The sequence below is a fragment of the Diabrotica virgifera genome, chromosome 8 (genome assembly GCF_917563875.1).
Source record: "Diabrotica virgifera virgifera chromosome 8, PGI_DIABVI_V3a".
Taxonomy (NCBI): Eukaryota; Metazoa; Arthropoda; class Insecta; order Coleoptera; family Chrysomelidae; genus Diabrotica; species Diabrotica virgifera.
The window spans coordinates 3,399,143-3,417,178 of record NC_065450.1 but is presented as its reverse complement, the minus strand read 5'-3'; the positions used below and the strand labels follow the sequence as shown (position 1 = coordinate 3,417,178).

The window sequence follows — 18,036 nt, the reverse complement described above, 5'->3', positions numbered from 1 at the left end:
TTGCTAAACAAATCTTGTGATCAAATTGTACCTACAAGCTCAAGTTTACCTCGGAGAAGAGTACACTCCGAAGATTTTAATTTTCGTCCTAGAAGAACCAGTTTTTTAACACTGAGACATGAAAAAGTTACAGCTTTGAGGAAGACACATAAAAATATGAGAAAAAATAAAGCTGTAACAAGTTTTAAATCTTTTGCTCAATCCGAAATTCAACATGTATCTCTTCCCAGCCAGGAGAATTTGAAATCTCGACGATCAATTGTGAATTTGGTCACTAAAAGATAAAAAAAAACAAATGAAGAATGTTCATCCCATGGCTCCATTACAGAATCAGATATGGGTAACCAAGAAAAAAATAAAGAATTATCTATACAAATATTGGAAAACAAAGGTCTTGAGCATAATCAGATCAATTTGAATTTACGGATTCAGCTTTCTGAAAAAAAATCGATAATAATAATTATTTTATTATAATTTTGGAATGTATTCTTTATCGGAATATTTTAAATCTTGCAACAGCGCACATTTTCCTCCTAGTCTACTGCGCAACAGCCAGGAGTTTCTGCTAGCGCAGGAACCGCATAAAAACTAGAGTGAACTAACTGATTCCAATAGCAAAAAAACTGTACTGACTAGCCTGATCTATTTTCTTTACATATCTCTGAACTCTCGAGTGCCTGAGTGGTAGTCTAGTTCTAGTTCTATAGTTGTTGTGTAGTATTTTCTGTGTAGTTTGTGATTTTTCTTATTGTGCATTTGTATATTTTATTTATTTATTTTATTTATATATATTTACGAGCAAAGTAAACGATTCGTGTAAAAAATGCCAAAGCTATCCAAAAAAAATAAAAAAAAGTAGAAATTCAAGAAGACTCATTACAGAGAAATGATGAAACTACTGATTATACCTCAAATTCAAATTCTGGTTATGGTGAAAATTCAACCAGTTTGGTAACACTGAGACGTGAAAAAGTTACAGCTTTGAGGGAGACACATAAAAATATGAGAAAAAATAAAGCTGTAACAAGTTTTAAATCTTTTGCTCAATCCGAAATTCAACATGTATCTCTTCCCAGCCAGGAGAATTTGAAATCTCGAGGATCAATTGTGAATTTGGTCACTAAAAGATAAAAAAAAAACAAATGAAGAATGTTCATCCCATGGCTCCATTACAGAATCAGATATGGGTAACCAAGAAAAAAATAAAGAATTATCTATACAAATATTGGAAAACAAAGGTCTTGAGCATAATCAGATCAATTTGAATTTACGGATTAATTTGAGAAATTCACAAATGCAATCGAAAGATGAAGACGATTTTGAAAAATATGTTTCATATTTGACAAAAAAAATTCAACCGGCATTAAGAAATATATTAAAAACAAGAAGGTGTGAAACAGTTACAAAAACAGGTATCACAGTTGAAAAATCAAGAAATACTAATAGTCCACAATATAATGGAAGCTCTAGTATGTATATACCACCTGAAGAATCATTGAAGAAGAAATTGTCAAATTTAAGTGTTCGGGCTTCTAATGATTTGGAAGATGCTAACACAAATAGTGCAGATGAAAATTCGTCCCCAGATATAATAGATAGTTCGTATGATGATTCTGATATAAAAGATGCAAACACAAATAGTGAAGATGAAAATTCGTCCCCAGATATAATAGAAACTTCGTATGATGATGCAAATTATTTTGAGGTTTTCAAAAGTTTGAAGAGGTATATGCCTGTAGCTTCCAGACAAGCCTCAGGAGGAGTGCGTGTCTGGTTTGGACGTTCTGAAAGTAGTTTGATATGGGTATTAATACAAAAAAAATTACATTTTATAATAATATATACACATATATACAGTAAAATATTACATAGATTATGCCGGTCAGTTTCCATTACGCACATTCACTCGATTTCCTAACCTTCCCATTGGAAACACTATTGAAGATTGTACAGCAAGGAATAACATGGACACACGCTTCACGCTAAGGTGCCCGTCATAGCGACTTTTTTTTTAAACAGACAATACAGGCAACGGTTAAAGGTAAGTAACATGAAAGGAGAGACAGTAGGAAAATACAACTACGGCCCTAACATTTCGCATTCACGCAACACTGTTTGAAGAGGAGGTTTAAATTTTCCGTTTGGTCCGTTTGAAAAATTCCCATAAAGTTGATCTAATGGTTGGGTTACGACTGCTTAAATATAGGAGAGAAGCGACGTACAATGGTAATATGATTTTTTGTTGGAAGATGGCTTCAAATAAAAATTTTATTGCTTCTTGATTATACAGACACTGGAAAATGGCCATTTTTTCATTTTTCCAATGTTAAGTCGCGTATAACTCGACAACGATCAATTTCAGAGAAAAATCACAAGAGACCTTTTTTATTTATAATGACCCAAAGAATCTAAAAAAATTTGTACGAACTGGAAGAACTGATTTTTTGAATTAAAAAAAAATTGTTTAGAGAATTTTTCGATCGCGGCACCCTGTGAATTTTTGACCTTTTTACCTCTTTTTTAGTAAGTTTGTGCAAAAAACGAATCGGAATAAAAATTACCTAATGGGGGCGACGCTACAGTTGGTCTAATAAATATCAGCAGTTAATTGTTATCTCTTGTGAAGGTAACCTGGTGATTGATGAAACAATAATAAATCCTCCTGGCACCAGTAGTGCTACATCATTCAATTCAATGGATACGAGCACCGGCACAGTCATCTATAATCCGGAACCATGTAAGTATATTTTAAATGTAACTGACAAACTTTTTAACTTTTAACAACTTGTATTTTATTGTAAATTAAATAAAATAAAAATCAGAGAAATGATAACAGAAAAAAGAAAACTGAGACGCAAGTGGCAACAGTTTCTTTATATTTTGACCTTTTTTATTTATAATGACCCAAAGAATCTAAAAAAATTGTACGAATTGAAGAACCTGATTTTTTGAATTAAAAAAAATTGTTTAGAGAATTTTTCGACCGCGGCACCCTGTGGATTTTTGACCTTTTTACCTCTTTTTTAGTAAGTTTGTGCAAAAAACGAATTGGAATAAAAATTACCTAATGGGGGCGACGCTACAGTTGGTCTAATAAATATCAGCAGTTAATTGTTATCTCTTGTGAAGGTGACATGGTAATAGACGAAACTATTATAAATGCTAATAAGAGTATTTCCGACAATTCCACGGATGGGACCATTATCTACAATGCTGGACCATGTAAGTATATTTTAAATATAACTGACAAACTTTTTAACTTTTAACAACTTATATTTTATTATAAATTAAATAAAATAAAAATCAGAGAAATGATAACAGAAAAAAGAAAACTGAGACGCAAGTGGCAACAGTTTATTTATATTCTGTGTCTCTTCCCAGCCAGGAGAATTTGAAATCTCGACAGTCTGAACAATGAATTTTCTGTACAAGCAAGTACAGCTGCGAGAAGAGTACACTCTGAAGATTTTAATTGGCGTGGTAGAACTTTTAGGAAACGCCATAAAAATAATATATCCAGAAAAAAGAAAGCTATAACAAGTTTTGAATCTTTTGTTCAATCCGAAATTCAACATGTATCTCTTCCCAGCCAGGAGAATTCGAAATCTCGACGATCAAATGAAAAATGTCCATCCCATCAAATTAAAGAATTATCTCTACAATTGGAAAACAAAGGTCTTTTGAATTTAAGAATTAATTTGGGAAATTCACAAATACAATGTAAAGACGAAGACGATATTAAAAGATTTTTTTTTGCTTAGGTTCAAGTCATATTTAGACAGACAATTTATTAATACGTAAAAAATTACATTTTATAATAATATATACACATATATACAGTAAAATAATATATAGATTATGCCGGTCAGTTTCCATTACGCACATTCACTGGATTTCCTAACATTCCCATTGGAAACACTATTGAAGATTGTACAGCAAGGAATAACATGGACACACGCTTCACGCTAAGGTGCCCGTCATAGCGACTTTTTTTTTAAACAGACAATACAGGCAACGGTTAAAGGTAAGTAACATGAAAGGAGAGACAGTAGGAAAATACAACTACGGCCCTAACATTTCGCATTCACGCAACACTGTTTGAAGAGGAGGTTTAAATTTTCCGTTTGGTCCGTTTGAAAAATTCCCATAAAGTTGATCTAATGGTTGGGTTACGACTGCTTAAATACAGGAGAGAAGCGACGTACAATGGTAATATGATTTTTTGTTGGAAGATGGCTTCAAATAAAAATTTTATTGCTTCATTTTCCAATTTTAAGTCGCGTATAACTCGACAACGATCAATTTCAGAGAAAAATCACAAGAGACCTTTTTTATTTATAATGACCCAAAGAATCTAAAAAAAATTGTACGAACTGGAAGAACTGATTTTGTGAATTAAAAAAAAATTGTTTAGAGAATTCTTCGATCGCGACACCTTGTGGATTTTTGACCTTTTTACCTCTGTTTTAGTAAGTTTGTGCAAAAAACGAATCGGAATAAAAATTACCTAATGGGGGCGACGCTACAGTTGGTCTAATAAATATCAGCAGTTAATTGTTATCTCTTGTGAAGGTAACCTGGTGATTGATGAGACGATTATAAATGCTCCTGGGAGTAGTACTACTCTGGTGTCGCCTCCAACACCAATGCCTGGCACAAGTAGTACTATATCACCGTTACGGCATTTCGACAATTCCATGGATACTTCTAACACCGGCACCGTTATTTACAATTCTGGACCATGTAAGTATATTTTAAATATAACTGACAAACTTTTTAACTTTTAACAACTTGTATTTTATTGTAAATTAAATAAAATAAAAATCAGAGAAATGATAACAGAAAAAAGAAAACTGAGACGCAAGTGGAAACAGTTTATTTATATTTTGACCTTTTTTTATTTATAATGACCCAAAGAATCTAAGAAAATTGTACGAATTGAAGAACCTGATTTTTTGAATTAAAAAAAATTGTTTAGAGAATTTTTCGACCGCGGCACCCTGTGGATTTTTGACCTTTTTACCTCTTTTTTAGTAAGTTTGTGCAAAAAACGAATCGGAATAAAAATTACCTAATAGGGGCGACGCTACAGTTGGTCTAATAAATATCAGCAGTTAATTGTTATCTCTTGTGAAGGTAACCTGGTGATTGATGAAATAATAATAAATCCTCCTGGCACCAGTAGTGCTACATCATTCAATTCAATGGATACGAGCACCGGCACAGTCATCTATAATCCGGGACCATGTAAGTATATTTTAAATATAACTGACAAACTTTTTAACTTTTAACAACTTGTATTTTATTGTAAATTAAATAAAATAAAAATCAGAGAAATGATAACAGAAAAAAGAAAACTGAGACGCAAGTGGCAACAGTTTATTTATATTCTGTGTCTCTTCCCAGCCAGGAGAATTTGAAATCTCGACAGTCTGAACAATGAATTTTCTGTACCTACAAGCAAGTACAGCTGCGAGAAGAGTACACTCTGAAGATTTTAATTGGCGTGGTAGAACTTTTAGGAAACGCCATAAAAATAATATATCCAGAAAAAAGAAAGCTATAACAAGTTTTGAATCTTTTGTTCAATCCGAAATTCAACATGTATCTCTTCCCAGCCAGGAGAATTCGAAATCTCGACGATCAAATGAAAAATGTCCATACCATCAAATTAAAGAAGTATCTCTACAATTGGAAAACAAAGGTCTTTTGAATTTAAGAATTAATTTGGGAAATTCACAAATACAATGTAAAGACGAAGACGATATTAAAATATTTTTTTTTGCCTTAGGTTCAAGTCATATTTAGACAGACAATTTATTAATACGTAAAAAATTACATTTCATAATAATATATACACATATATACAGTAAAATAATATATAGATTATGCCGGTCAGTTTCCATTACGCACATTCACTCGATTTCCTAACATTCCCAGTGGAAACACTATTGAAGATTGTACAGCAAGGAATAACATGGACACACGCTTCACGCTAAGGTGCCCGTCATAGCGACTTTTTTTTAAACAGACAATACAGGCAACGGTTAAAGGTAAGTAACATGAAAGGAGAGACAGTAGGGAAATACAACTACGGCCCTAACATTTCGCATTCACGCAACACTGTTTGAAGAGGAGGTTTAAATTTTCCGTTTGGTCCGTTTGAAAAATTCCCATAAAGTTGATCTAATGGTTGGGTTACGACTGCTTAAATATATAGGAGAGAAGCGACGTACAATGGTAATATGATTTTTTGTTGGAAGATGGCTTCAAATAAAAATTTTATTGCTTCTTGATCATACCGACACTGGAAATGGCCAATGTTAAAGAAAAACACTCTTTTGACTTTTTGTCTAGCTTTCGGAATTATTGTTTTATTCCTTTTTCAAGACTCTGTAATAATATGTAAAATAAAATATCACAATTCGTCAGTACAAGCTACTAGTCGTTGAGATTATTTAAAAAAAGCTTTATGTCCTTCAACAATACTAACACAAACATAAAATACAGAAAATAATGAACAAAATACATTCTAAAATTTGGTAAGGATAGTAAATTTTATATTTATCCTATGACATCTTTTGATGGTGTGTTTTAACTCTGATACATACAGAACAGAAAGAAAAAACAATCAGATTAAAATGGTGTTCTTAATATTGTATTTATTTTTAAAAACCAAGAGGTAATTTTACCCAGTTTTAAATGTTAATGTTTTATTCTCAAATCTAGTGCACTTCTTTTATTGTTTTTTTTTATTTTAGATTCTGAACATCAGGCAACAACATCCAGGGCAGAAGTAAACAGGGCCGATTTCGTGGACGACAGAACTTGTGAAATCTGCAATAAAGTTCTTAGTACTCATTACGCATTGAAAAGACATAGAAAAATTCACCGGAATAGAGCAGAAGATGACCATAGGGCTGAACAACAGCCTACGACACCTAGAGCAGACGATAACTGTAGGGCTGATTTCGTGGCCAACAGAACGTGTGATATATGCAAGAAAGTGCTTAGCACTCACTATGCACTAAAAAGGCATCTAAAAATTCATGCTAAAGACAAAAGATCACGTTCGTGTCAAATTTGTGGCGCGCAGTTTTTAACGGTCTATGCTCTAGGTGTCCATAAAAATCATCAACACGAGGGAAACATTCCAAAATGTGATATTTGTGAAAAACAATTTAGTACAAATTACCATTTGAAAAGACACATGGAAAGAGTTCATAATAAATAAGTGTGTAATTTTAATAAAATTAAGTGTGTTATCTGTAGTTCATTCTATCAGAATCTTTTGTTCAATCCGAAATTCAACATGTATCTCTTCCCAGCCAGGAGAATTCGAACTCTCGACGATCAAATGAAAAATGTTCATCCCATGAAAATAGTAGTGGTAGTGTAGTTCTATAGTTGTTGTGTAGTATATTTTCTTTGTAGTTTGTGATTTTTGTGTTATTGTGCATTTGTATATTTTAATAATTAATGTGAATAGTAAGAACGTACATAAATTCAATAAGTGTATAGATTCCTGCAAAATATTTAAAAAATGCCAAAGCTATCGAAAAAAAAAGTAGAAATTCAAGAAGACTCGTTAGGGAGAAATGGCAGAACTACTGACTATACCTCAAATTCAAATTCTGCTTTTGGTGAAACTACTTATTATAGCGCAAATTCAAATTTTGTTTCTGTTGAAAGTAGTTTATCTAATGCCCAAATTCAAATTAGCACCATACCTCCAATAAAGAATAATTCTTTGCTAAACAAATCTTTTGATCAAATTGTACCTACAAGCTCAAGTTTACCTCGGAGAAGAGTACACTCCGAAAGTATTAATTTTCGTCCTAGAAGAACCAGTTTTTTAACACTGAGACATGAAAAAGTTACAGCTTTGAGGAAGACACATAAAAATATGAGAAAAAATAAAGCTGTAACAAGTTTTAAATCTTTTGCTCAATCCGAAATTCAACATGTATCTCTTCCCAGCCAGGAGAATTTGAAATCTCGACGATCAATTGTGAATTTGGTCACTAAAAGATAAAAAAAAAACAAATGAAGAATGTTCATCCCATGGCTCCATTACAGAATCAGATATGGGTAACCAAGAAAAAAATAAAGAATTATCTATGCAAATATTGGAAAACAAAGGTCTTGAGCATAATCAGATCAATTTGAATTTACGGATTAATTTGAGAAATTCACAAATGCAATCGAAAGATGAAGACGATTTTGAAAAATATGTTTCATATTTGACAAAAAAAATTCAACCGGCATTAAGAAATATATTAAAAACAAGAAGGTGTGAAACAGTTACAAAAACAGGTATCGCAGTTGAAAAATCAAGAAATACTAATAGTCCACAAGATAATGGAAGCTCTAGTATGTATATACCACCTGAAGAATCATTGAAGAAGAAATTGTCAAATTTAATTGTTCGGGCTTCTAATGATTTGGAAGATGCTAACACAAATAGTGCAGATGAAAATTCGTCCCCAGATATAATAGAAACTTCGTATGATGATGCAAATTATTTTGAGGTTTTCAAAAGTTTGAAGAGGTATATGCCTGTAGCTTCCAGACAAGCCTCAGGAGGAGTGCGTGTCTGGTTTGGACGTTCTGAAAGTAGTTTGATATGGGTATTAATAAAAAAAAAATTACATTTTATAATAATATATACACATATATACAGTAAAATATTACATAGATTATGCCGGTCAGTTTCCATTACGCACATTCACTCGATTTCCTAACCTTCCCATTGGAAACACTATTGAAGATTGTACAGCAAGGAATAACATGGACACACGCTTCACGCTAAGGTGCCCGTCATAGCGACTTTTTTTTTAAACAGACAATACAGGCAACGGTTAAAGGTAAGTAACATGAAAGGAGAGACAGTAGGAAAATACAACTACGGCCCTAACATTTCGCATTCACGCAACACTGTTTGAAGAGGAGGTTTAAATTTTCCGTTTGGTCCTTATGAAAAATTCCCATAAAGTTGATCTAATGGTTGGGTTACGACTGCTTAAATATAGGAGAGAAGCGACGAACAATGGTAATACGATTTTTTGTTGGAAGATGGCTTCAAATAAAAATTTTATTGCTTCTTGATTATACAGACACTGGAAAATGGCCATTTTTTCATTTTTCCAATTTTAAGTCGCGTATAACTCGACAACGATCAATTTCAGAGAAAAATCACAAGAGACCTTTTTTATTTATAATGACCCAAAGAATCTAAAAAAATTTGTACGAACTGGAAGAACTGATTTCTTGAATTAAAAAAAATTGTTTAGAGAATTTTTCGATCGCGGCACCCTGTGGATTTTTGACCTTTTTACCTCTTTTTTAGTAAGTTTGTGCAAAAAACGAATCGGAATAAAAATTACCTAATGGGGGCGACGCTACAGTTGCTCTAATAAATATCAGCAGTTAATTGTTATCTCTTGTGAAGGTAACCTGGTGATTGATGAGACGATTATAAATGCTCCTGGGAGTAGTACTACTCTGGTGTCGCCTCCAACACCAATGCCTGGCACAAGTAGTACTATATCACCGTTACGGCATTTCGACAATTCCATGGATACTACTAACACCGGCACCGTTATTTACAATTCTTGACCATGTAAGTATATTTTCAATATAACTGACAAACTTTTTAACTTTTAACAACTTGTATTTTATTGGAAATTAAATAAAATAAAAATCAGAGAAATGATAACAGAAAAAAGAAAACTGAGACGCAAGTGGCAACAATTTATTTATATTCTGTGTCTCTTCCCAGCCAGGAGAATTTGAAATCTCGACAGTCTGAACAATGAATTTTCTGTACCTACAAGCAAGTACAGCTCCGAGTAGAGTACAATCTGAAGATTTTAATTGGCGTGTTAGAAGAACCAGTTTGATAACACTGAGACATGAAAAAGTTGCATCTTTTAGGACACGCCATAAAAAAAATAAAGCTATAACAGGTGTTAAATCTTTTGTTCAATCCGAAATTCAACATGTCTGTGTCTCTTCCCAGCCAGGAGAACTTGAAATCTCGACAGTCTGAACAATGAATTTTCTGTATCTACAAGCAAGTACAGCTGCGAGAAGAGTACACTCTGAAAATTTTAATTGGCGTAGTAGAACTTTTAGGAAACGCCATAAAAATAATATATCCAGAAAAAAGAAAGCTTTAACAAGTTTTGAATCTTTTGTTCAATCCGAAATTCAACATGTATCTCTTCCCAGCCAGGAGAATTCGAACTCTCGACGATCAAATGAAAAATGTTCATCCCATGAAAATAGTAGTGGTAGTGTAGTTCTATAGTTGTTGTGTAGTATATTTTCTTTGTAGTTTGTGATTTTTGTGTTATTGTGCATTTGTATATTTTAATAATTAATGTGAATAGTAAGAACGTACATAAATTCAATAAGTGTATAGATTCCTGCAAAATATTTAAAAAATGCCAAAGCTATCGAAAAAAAAAAAGTAGAAATTCAAGAAGACTCGTTAGGGAGAAATGGCAGAACTACTGACTATACCTCAAATTCAAATTCTGCTTTTGGTGAAACTACTTATTATAGCGCAAATTCAAATTTTGTTTCTGTTGAAAGTAGTTTATCTAATGCCCAAATTCAAATTAGCACCATACCTCCAATAAAGAATAATTCTTTGCTAAACAAATCTTTTGATCAAATTGTACCTACAAGCTCAAGTTTACCTCGGAGAAGAGTACACTCCGAAAGTATTAATTTTCGTCCTAGAAGAACCAGTTTTTTAACACTGAGACATGAAAAAGTTACAGCTTTGAGGAAGACACATAAAAATATGAGAAAAAATAAAGCTGTAACAAGTTTTAAATCTTTTGCTCAATCCGAAATTCAACATGTATCTCTTCCCAGCCAGGAGAATTTGAAATCTCGACGATCAATTGTGAATTTGGTCACTAAAAGATAAAAAAAAAACAAATGAAGAATGTTCATCCCATGGCTCCATTACAGAATCAGATATGGGTAACCAAGAAAAAAATAAAGAATTATCTATGCAAATATTGGAAAACAAAGGTCTTGAGCATAATCAGATCAATTTGAATTTACGGATTAATTTGAGAAATTCACAAATGCAATCGAAAGATGAAGACGATTTTGAAAAATATGTTTCATATTTGACAAAAAAAATTCAACCGGCATTAAGAAATATATTAAAAACAAGAAGGTGTGAAACAGTTACAAAAACAGGTATCGTAGTTGAAAAATCAAGAAATACTAATAGTCCACAAGATAATGGAAGCTCTAGTATGTATATACCACCTGAAGAATCATTGAAGAAGAAATTGTCAAATTTAATTGTTCGGGCTTCTAATGATTTGGAAGATGCTAACACAAATAGTGCAGATGAAAATTCGTCCCCAGATATAATAGAAACTTCGTATGATGATGCAAATTATTTTGAGGTTTTCAAAAGTTTGAAGAGGTATATGCCTGTAGCTTCCAGACAAGCCTCAGGAGGAGTGCGTGTCTGGTTTGGACGTTCTGAAAGTAGTTTGATATGGGTATTAATACAAAAAAAATTACATTTTATAATAATATATACACATATATACAGTAAAATATTACATAGATTATGCCGGTCAGTTTCCATTACGCACATTCACTCGATTTCCTAACCTTCCCATTGGAAACACTATTGAAGATTGTACAGCAAGGAATAACATGGACACACGCTTCACGCTAAGGTGCCCGTCATAGCGACTTTTTTTTTAAACAGACAATACAGGCAACGGTTAAAGGTAAGTAACATGAAAGGAGAGACAGTAGGAAAATACAACTACGGCCCTAACATTTCGCATTCACGCAACACTGTTTGAAGAGGAGGTTTAAATTTTCCGTTTGGTCCTTATGAAAAATTCCCATAAAGTTGATCTAATGGTTGGGTTACGACTGCTTAAATATAGGAGAGAAGCGACGAACAATGGTAATACGATTTTTTGTTGGAAGATGGCTTCAAATAAAAATTTTATTGCTTCTTGATTATACAGACACTGGAAAATGGCCATTTTTTCATTTTTCCAATTTTAAGTCGCGTATAACTCGACAACGATCAATTTCAGAGAAAAATCACAAGAGACCTTTTTTATTTATAATGACCCAAAGAATCTAAAAAAATTTGTACGAACTGGAAGAACTGATTTCTTGAATTAAAAAAAATTGTTTAGAGAATTTTTCGACTCCGAAAAAACGAATCGGAATAAAAATTACCTAATGGGGGCGACGCTACAGTTGGTCTAATAAATATCAGCAGTTAATTGTTATCTCTTGTGAAGGTAACCTTGTCATTGACGAGACTATCATAAATGCTCCTGGGAGTAGTACTACTCAGATGTCTCCTCCAACACCAGTGCCTGGCACGAGTAGTACTAGATCACCATTACGTCATTTCGACAAGTCAATGGATACTTCGAACACCGGCACCGTGATTTACAATGCTGGACCATGTAAGTATATTTTAAATATAACTGACAAACTTTTTAACTTTTAACAACTTTTAACAACTTGTATTTTATTGTAAATTAAATAAAATAAAAATCAGAGAAATGATAACAGAAAAAAGAAAACTGAGACGCAAGTGGCAACAGTTTATTTATATTTTGACCTTTTTTATTTATAATGACCCAAAGAATCTAAAAAAATTGAACGAATTGAAGAACCTGATTTTTTGAATAAAAAAAAAATTGTTTAGAGAATTTTTCGACTCCGAAAAAACGAATCGGAATAAAAATTACCTAATGGGGGCGACGCTACACTTGGTCTAATAAATATCAGCAGTTAATTGTTATCTCTTGTGAAGGTAACCTTGTCATTGACGAGACTATCATAAATGCTCCTGGGAGTAGTACTACTCAGATGTCTCCTCCAACACCAGTGCCTGGCACGAGTAGTACTAGATCACCATTACGTCATTTCGACAAGTCAATGGATACTTCGAACACCGGCACCGTGATTTACAATGCTGGACCATGTAAGTATATTTTAAATATAACTGACAAACTTTTTAACTTTTAACAACTTTTAACAACTTGTATTTTATTGTAAATTAAATAAAATAAAAATCAGAGAAATGATAACAGAAAAAAGAAAACTGAGACGCAAGTGGCAACAGTTTATTTATATTTTGACCTTTTTTATTTATAATGACCCAAAGAATCTAAAAAAATTGAACGAATTGAAGAACCTGATTTTTTGAATTAAAAAAAATTGTTTAGAGAATTTTTCGACTCCGAAAAAACGAATCGGAATAAAAATTACCTAATGGGGGCGACGCTACACTTGGTCTAATAAATATCAGCAGTTAATTGTTATCTCTTGTGAAGGTAACCTTGTCATTGACGAGACTATCATAAATGCTCCTGGGAGTAGTACTACTCAGATGTCTCCTCCAACATAAGTGCCTGGCACGAGTAGTACTAGATCACCATTACGTCATTTCGACAATTCCACGGATTCTTCTACCACCGGCACCGTTATTTACAATTCTGGACCATGTAAGTATATTTTAAATATAACTGACAAACTCTTTAACTTTTCACAACTTGCATTTTATTGTAAATTAAATAAAATAAAAATCAGAGAAATGATAACAGAAAAAAGAAAACTGAGACGCAAGTGGCAACAGTTTATTTATATTCTGTGTCTCTTCCCAGCCAGGAGAATTTGAAATCTCGACAGTCTGAACAATGAATTTTCTGTACAAGCAAGTACAGCTGCGAGAAGAGTACACTCTGAAGATTTTAATTGGCGTGGTAGAACTTTTAGGAAACGCCATAAAAATAATATATCCAGAAAAAAGAAAGCTATAACAAGTTTTGAATCTTTTGTTCAATCCGAAATTCAACATGTATCTCTTCCCAGCCAGGAGAATTCGAAATCTCGACGATCAAATGAAAAATGTCCATCCCATCAAATTAAAGAATTATCTCTACAATTGGAAAACAAAGGTCTTTTGAATTTAAGAATTAATTTGGGAAATTCACAAATACAATGTAAAGACGAAGACGATATTAAAAGATTTTTTTTTGCTTAGGTTCAAGTCATATTTAGACAGACAATTTATTAATACGTAAAAAATTACATTTTATAATAATATATACACATATACACAGTAAAATAATATATAGATTATGCCGGTCAGTTTCCATTACGCACATTCACTGGATTTCCTAACATTCCCATTGGAAACACTATTGAAGATTGTACAGCAAGGAATAACATGGACACACGCTTCACGCTAAGGTGCCCGTCATAGCGACTTTTTTTTTAAACAGACAATACAGGCAACGGTTAAAGGTAAGTAACATGACAGGAGAGACAGTAGGAAAATACAACTACGGCCCTAACATTTCGCATTCACGCAACACTGTTTGAAGAGGAGGTTTAAATTTTCCGTTTGGTCCGTTTGAAAAATTCCCATAAAGTTGATCTAATGGTTGGGTTACGACTGCTTAAATACAGGAGAGAAGCGACGTACAATGGTAATATGATTTTTTGTTGGAAGATGGCTTCAAATAAAAATTTTATTGCTTCATTTTCCAATTTTAAGTCGCGTATAACTCGACAACGATCAATTTCAGAGAAAAATCACAAGAGACCTTTTTTATTTATAATGACCCAAAGAATCTAAAAAAAATTGTACGAACTGGAAGAACTGATTTTGTGAATTAAAAAAAAATTGTTTAGAGAATTCTTCGATCGCGACACCTTGTGGATTTTTGACCTTTTTACCTCTGTTTTAGTAAGTTTGTGCAAAAAACGAATCGGAATAAAAATTACCTAATGGGGGCGACGCTACAGTTGGTCTAATAAATATCAGCAGTTAATTGTTATCTCTTGTGAAGGTAACCTGGTGATTGATGAGACGATTATAAATGCTCCTGGGAGTAGTACTACTCTGGTGTCGCCTCCAACACCAATGCCTGGCACAAGTAGTACTATATCACCGTTACGGCATTTCGACAATTCCATGGATACTTCTAACACCGGCACCGTTATTTACAATTCTGGACCATGTAAGTATATTTTAAATATAACTGACAAACTTTTTAACTTTTAACAACTTGTATTTTATTGTAAATTAAATAAAATAAAAATCAGAGAAATGATAACAGAAAAAAGAAAACTGAGACGCAAGTGGAAACAGTTTATTTATATTTTGACCTTTTTTTATTTATAATGACCCAAAGAATCTAAGAAAATTGTACGAATTGAAGAACCTGATTTTTTGAATTAAAAAAAATTGTTTAGAGAATTTTTCGACCGCGGCACCCTGTGGATTTTTGACCTTTTTACCTCTTTTTTAGTAAGTTTGTGCAAAAAACGAATCGGAATAAAAATTACCTAATAGGGGCGACGCTACAGTTGGTCTAATAAATATCAGCAGTTAATTGTTATCTCTTGTGAAGGTAACCTGGTGATTGATGAAATAATAATAAATCCTCCTGGCACCAGTAGTGCTACATCATTCAATTCAATGGATACGAGCACCGGCACAGTCATCTATAATCCGGGACCATGTAAGTATATTTTAAATATAACTGACAAACTTTTTAACTTTTAACAACTTGTATTTTATTGTAAATTAAATAAAATAAAAATCAGAGAAATGATAACAGAAAAAAGAAAACTGAGACGCAAGTGGCAACAGTTTATTTATATTCTGTGTCTCTTCCCAGCCAGGAGAATTTGAAATCTCGACAGTCTGAACAATGAATTTTCTGTACCTACAAGCAAGTACAGCTGCGAGAAGAGTACACTCTGAAGATTTTAATTGGCGTGGTAGAACTTTTAGGAAACGCCATAAAAATAATATATCCAGAAAAAAGAAAGCTATAACAAGTTTTGAATCTTTTGTTCAATCCGAAATTCAACATGTATCTCTTCCCAGCCAGGAGAATTCGAAATCTCGACGATCAAATGAAAAATGTCCATACCATCAAATTAAAGAAGTATCTCTACAATTGGAAAACAAAGGTCTTTTGAATTTAAGAATTAATTTGGGAAATTCACAAATACAATGTAAAGACGAAGACGATATTAAAATATTTTTTTTTGCCTTAGGTTCAAGTCATATTTAGACAGACAATTTATTAATACGTAAAAAATTACATTTCATAATAATATATACACATATATACAGTAAAATAATATATAGATTATGCCGGTCAGTTTCCATTACGCACATTCACTCGATTTCCTAACATTCCCAGTGGAAACACTATTGAAGATTGTACAGCAAGGAATAACATGGACACACGCTTCACGCTAAGGTGCCCGTCATAGCGACTTTTTTTTAAACAGACAATACAGGCAACGGTTAAAGGTAAGTAACATGAAAGGAGAGACAGTAGGGAAATACAACTACGGCCCTAACATTTCGCATTCACGCAACACTGTTTGAAGAGGAGGTTTAAATTTTCCGTTTGGTCCGTTTGAAAAATTCCCATAAAGTTGATCTAATGGTTGGGTTACGACTGCTTAAATATATAGGAGAGAAGCGACGTACAATGGTAATATGATTTTTTGTTGGAAGATGGCTTCAAATAAAAATTTTATTGCTTCTTGATCATACCGACACTGGAAATGGCCAATGTTAAAGAAAAACACTCTTTTGACTTTTTGTCTAGCTTTCGGAATTATTGTTTTATTCCTTTTTCAAGACTCTGTAATAATATGTAAAATAAAATATCACAATTCGTCAGTACAAGCTACTAGTCGTTGAGATTATTTAAAAAAAGCTTTATGTCCTTCAACAATACTAACACAAACATAAAATACAGAAAATAATGAACAAAATACATTCTAAAATTTGGTAAGGATAGTAAATTTTATATTTATCCTATGACATCTTTTGATGGTGTGTTTTAACTCTGATACATACAGAACAGAAAGAAAAAACAATCAGATTAAAATGGTGTTCTTAATATTGTATTTATTTTTAAAAACCAAGAGGTAATTTTACCCAGTTTTAAATGTTAATGTTTTATTCTCAAATCTAGTGCACTTCTTTTATTGTTTTTTTTTTTTATTTTAGATTCTGAACATCAGGCAACAACATCCAGGGCAGAAGTAAACAGGGCCGATTTCGTGGACGACAGAACTTGTGAAATCTGCAATAAAGTTCTTAGTACTCATTACGCATTGAAAAGACATAGAAAAATTCACCGGAATAGAGCAGAAGATGACCATAGGGCTGAACAACAGCCTACGACACCTAGAGCAGACGATAACTGTAGGGCTGATTTCGTGGCCAACAGAACGTGTGATATATGCAAGAAAGTGCTTAGCACACACTATGCACTAAAAAGGCATCTAAAAATTCATGCTAAAGACAAAAGATCACGTTCGTGTCAAATTTGTGGCGCGCAGTTTTTAACGGTCTATGCTCTAGGTGTCCATAAAAATCATCAACACGAGGGAAACATTCCAAAATGTGATATTTGTGAAAAACAATTTAGTACAAATTACCATTTGAAAAGACACATGGAAAGAGTTCATAATAAATAAGTGTGTAATTTTAATAAAATTAAGTGTGTTATCTGTAGTTCATTCTATCAGAATCTTTTGTTCAATCCGAAATTCAACATGTATCTCTTCCCAGCCAGGAGAATTCGAACTCTCGACGATCAAATGAAAAATGTTCATCCCATGAAAATAGTAGTGGTAGTGTAGTTCTATAGTTGTTGTGTAGTATATTTTCTTTGTAGTTTGTGATTTTTGTGTTATTGTGCATTTGTATATTTTAATAATTAATGTGAATAGTAAGAACGTACATAAATTCAATAAGTGTATAGATTCCTGCAAAATATTTAAAAAATGCCAAAGCTATCGAAAAAAAAAGTAGAAATTCAAGAAGACTCGTTAGGGAGAAATGGCAGAACTACTGACTATACCTCAAATTCAAATTCTGCTTTTGGTGAAACTACTTATTATAGCGCAAATTCAAATTTTGTTTCTGTTGAAAGTAGTTTATCTAATGCCCAAATTCAAATTAGCACCATA

The 18,036-nt window shown here is 32.7% G+C and overlaps 2 protein-coding genes across 3 annotated transcripts in view; one reads left to right on the top strand and one right to left on the bottom strand.

Annotated features, from left to right (window-relative positions):
* Positions 1–18,036, bottom strand: part of LOC126889719 (uncharacterized) — a 632,478-nt gene that overhangs the window by 144,853 nt on the left and 469,589 nt on the right. The gene's annotated exons all lie outside the window — the stretch shown is intronic.
* Positions 5,063–17,572, top strand: LOC126889724 (uncharacterized zinc finger protein CG2678-like). 2 transcript variants are annotated; one of them, XM_050658280.1, is made up of 2 exons: positions 5,063–5,247; positions 17,069–17,572. In XM_050658280.1, the coding sequence occupies exons 1-2, from the start codon at positions 5,205–5,207 to the stop codon at positions 17,539–17,541; spliced, it is 516 nt and encodes a 171-aa protein (XP_050514237.1). In that variant the 5' UTR covers positions 5,063–5,204; the 3' UTR covers positions 17,542–17,572. The 2 variants fall into 2 exon arrangements, with proteins under 2 accessions (XP_050514237.1, XP_050514236.1); XM_050658279.1 differs by lacking the exon at positions 5,063–5,247 and adding an exon at positions 15,366–15,551.

Bases quoted from the DNA above. Each gene is read 5' to 3' on its own strand.
- LOC126889724 (XM_050658280.1), top strand. From the start codon at position 5,205: ATGGATACGAGCACCGGCACAGTCATCTATAATCCGGGACCAT. The intron at 5,248-17,068 runs GTAAGTATATTT...TTTTTATTTTAG, and splicing joins CATCTATAATCCGGGACCAT to ATTCTGAACATCAGGCAACA.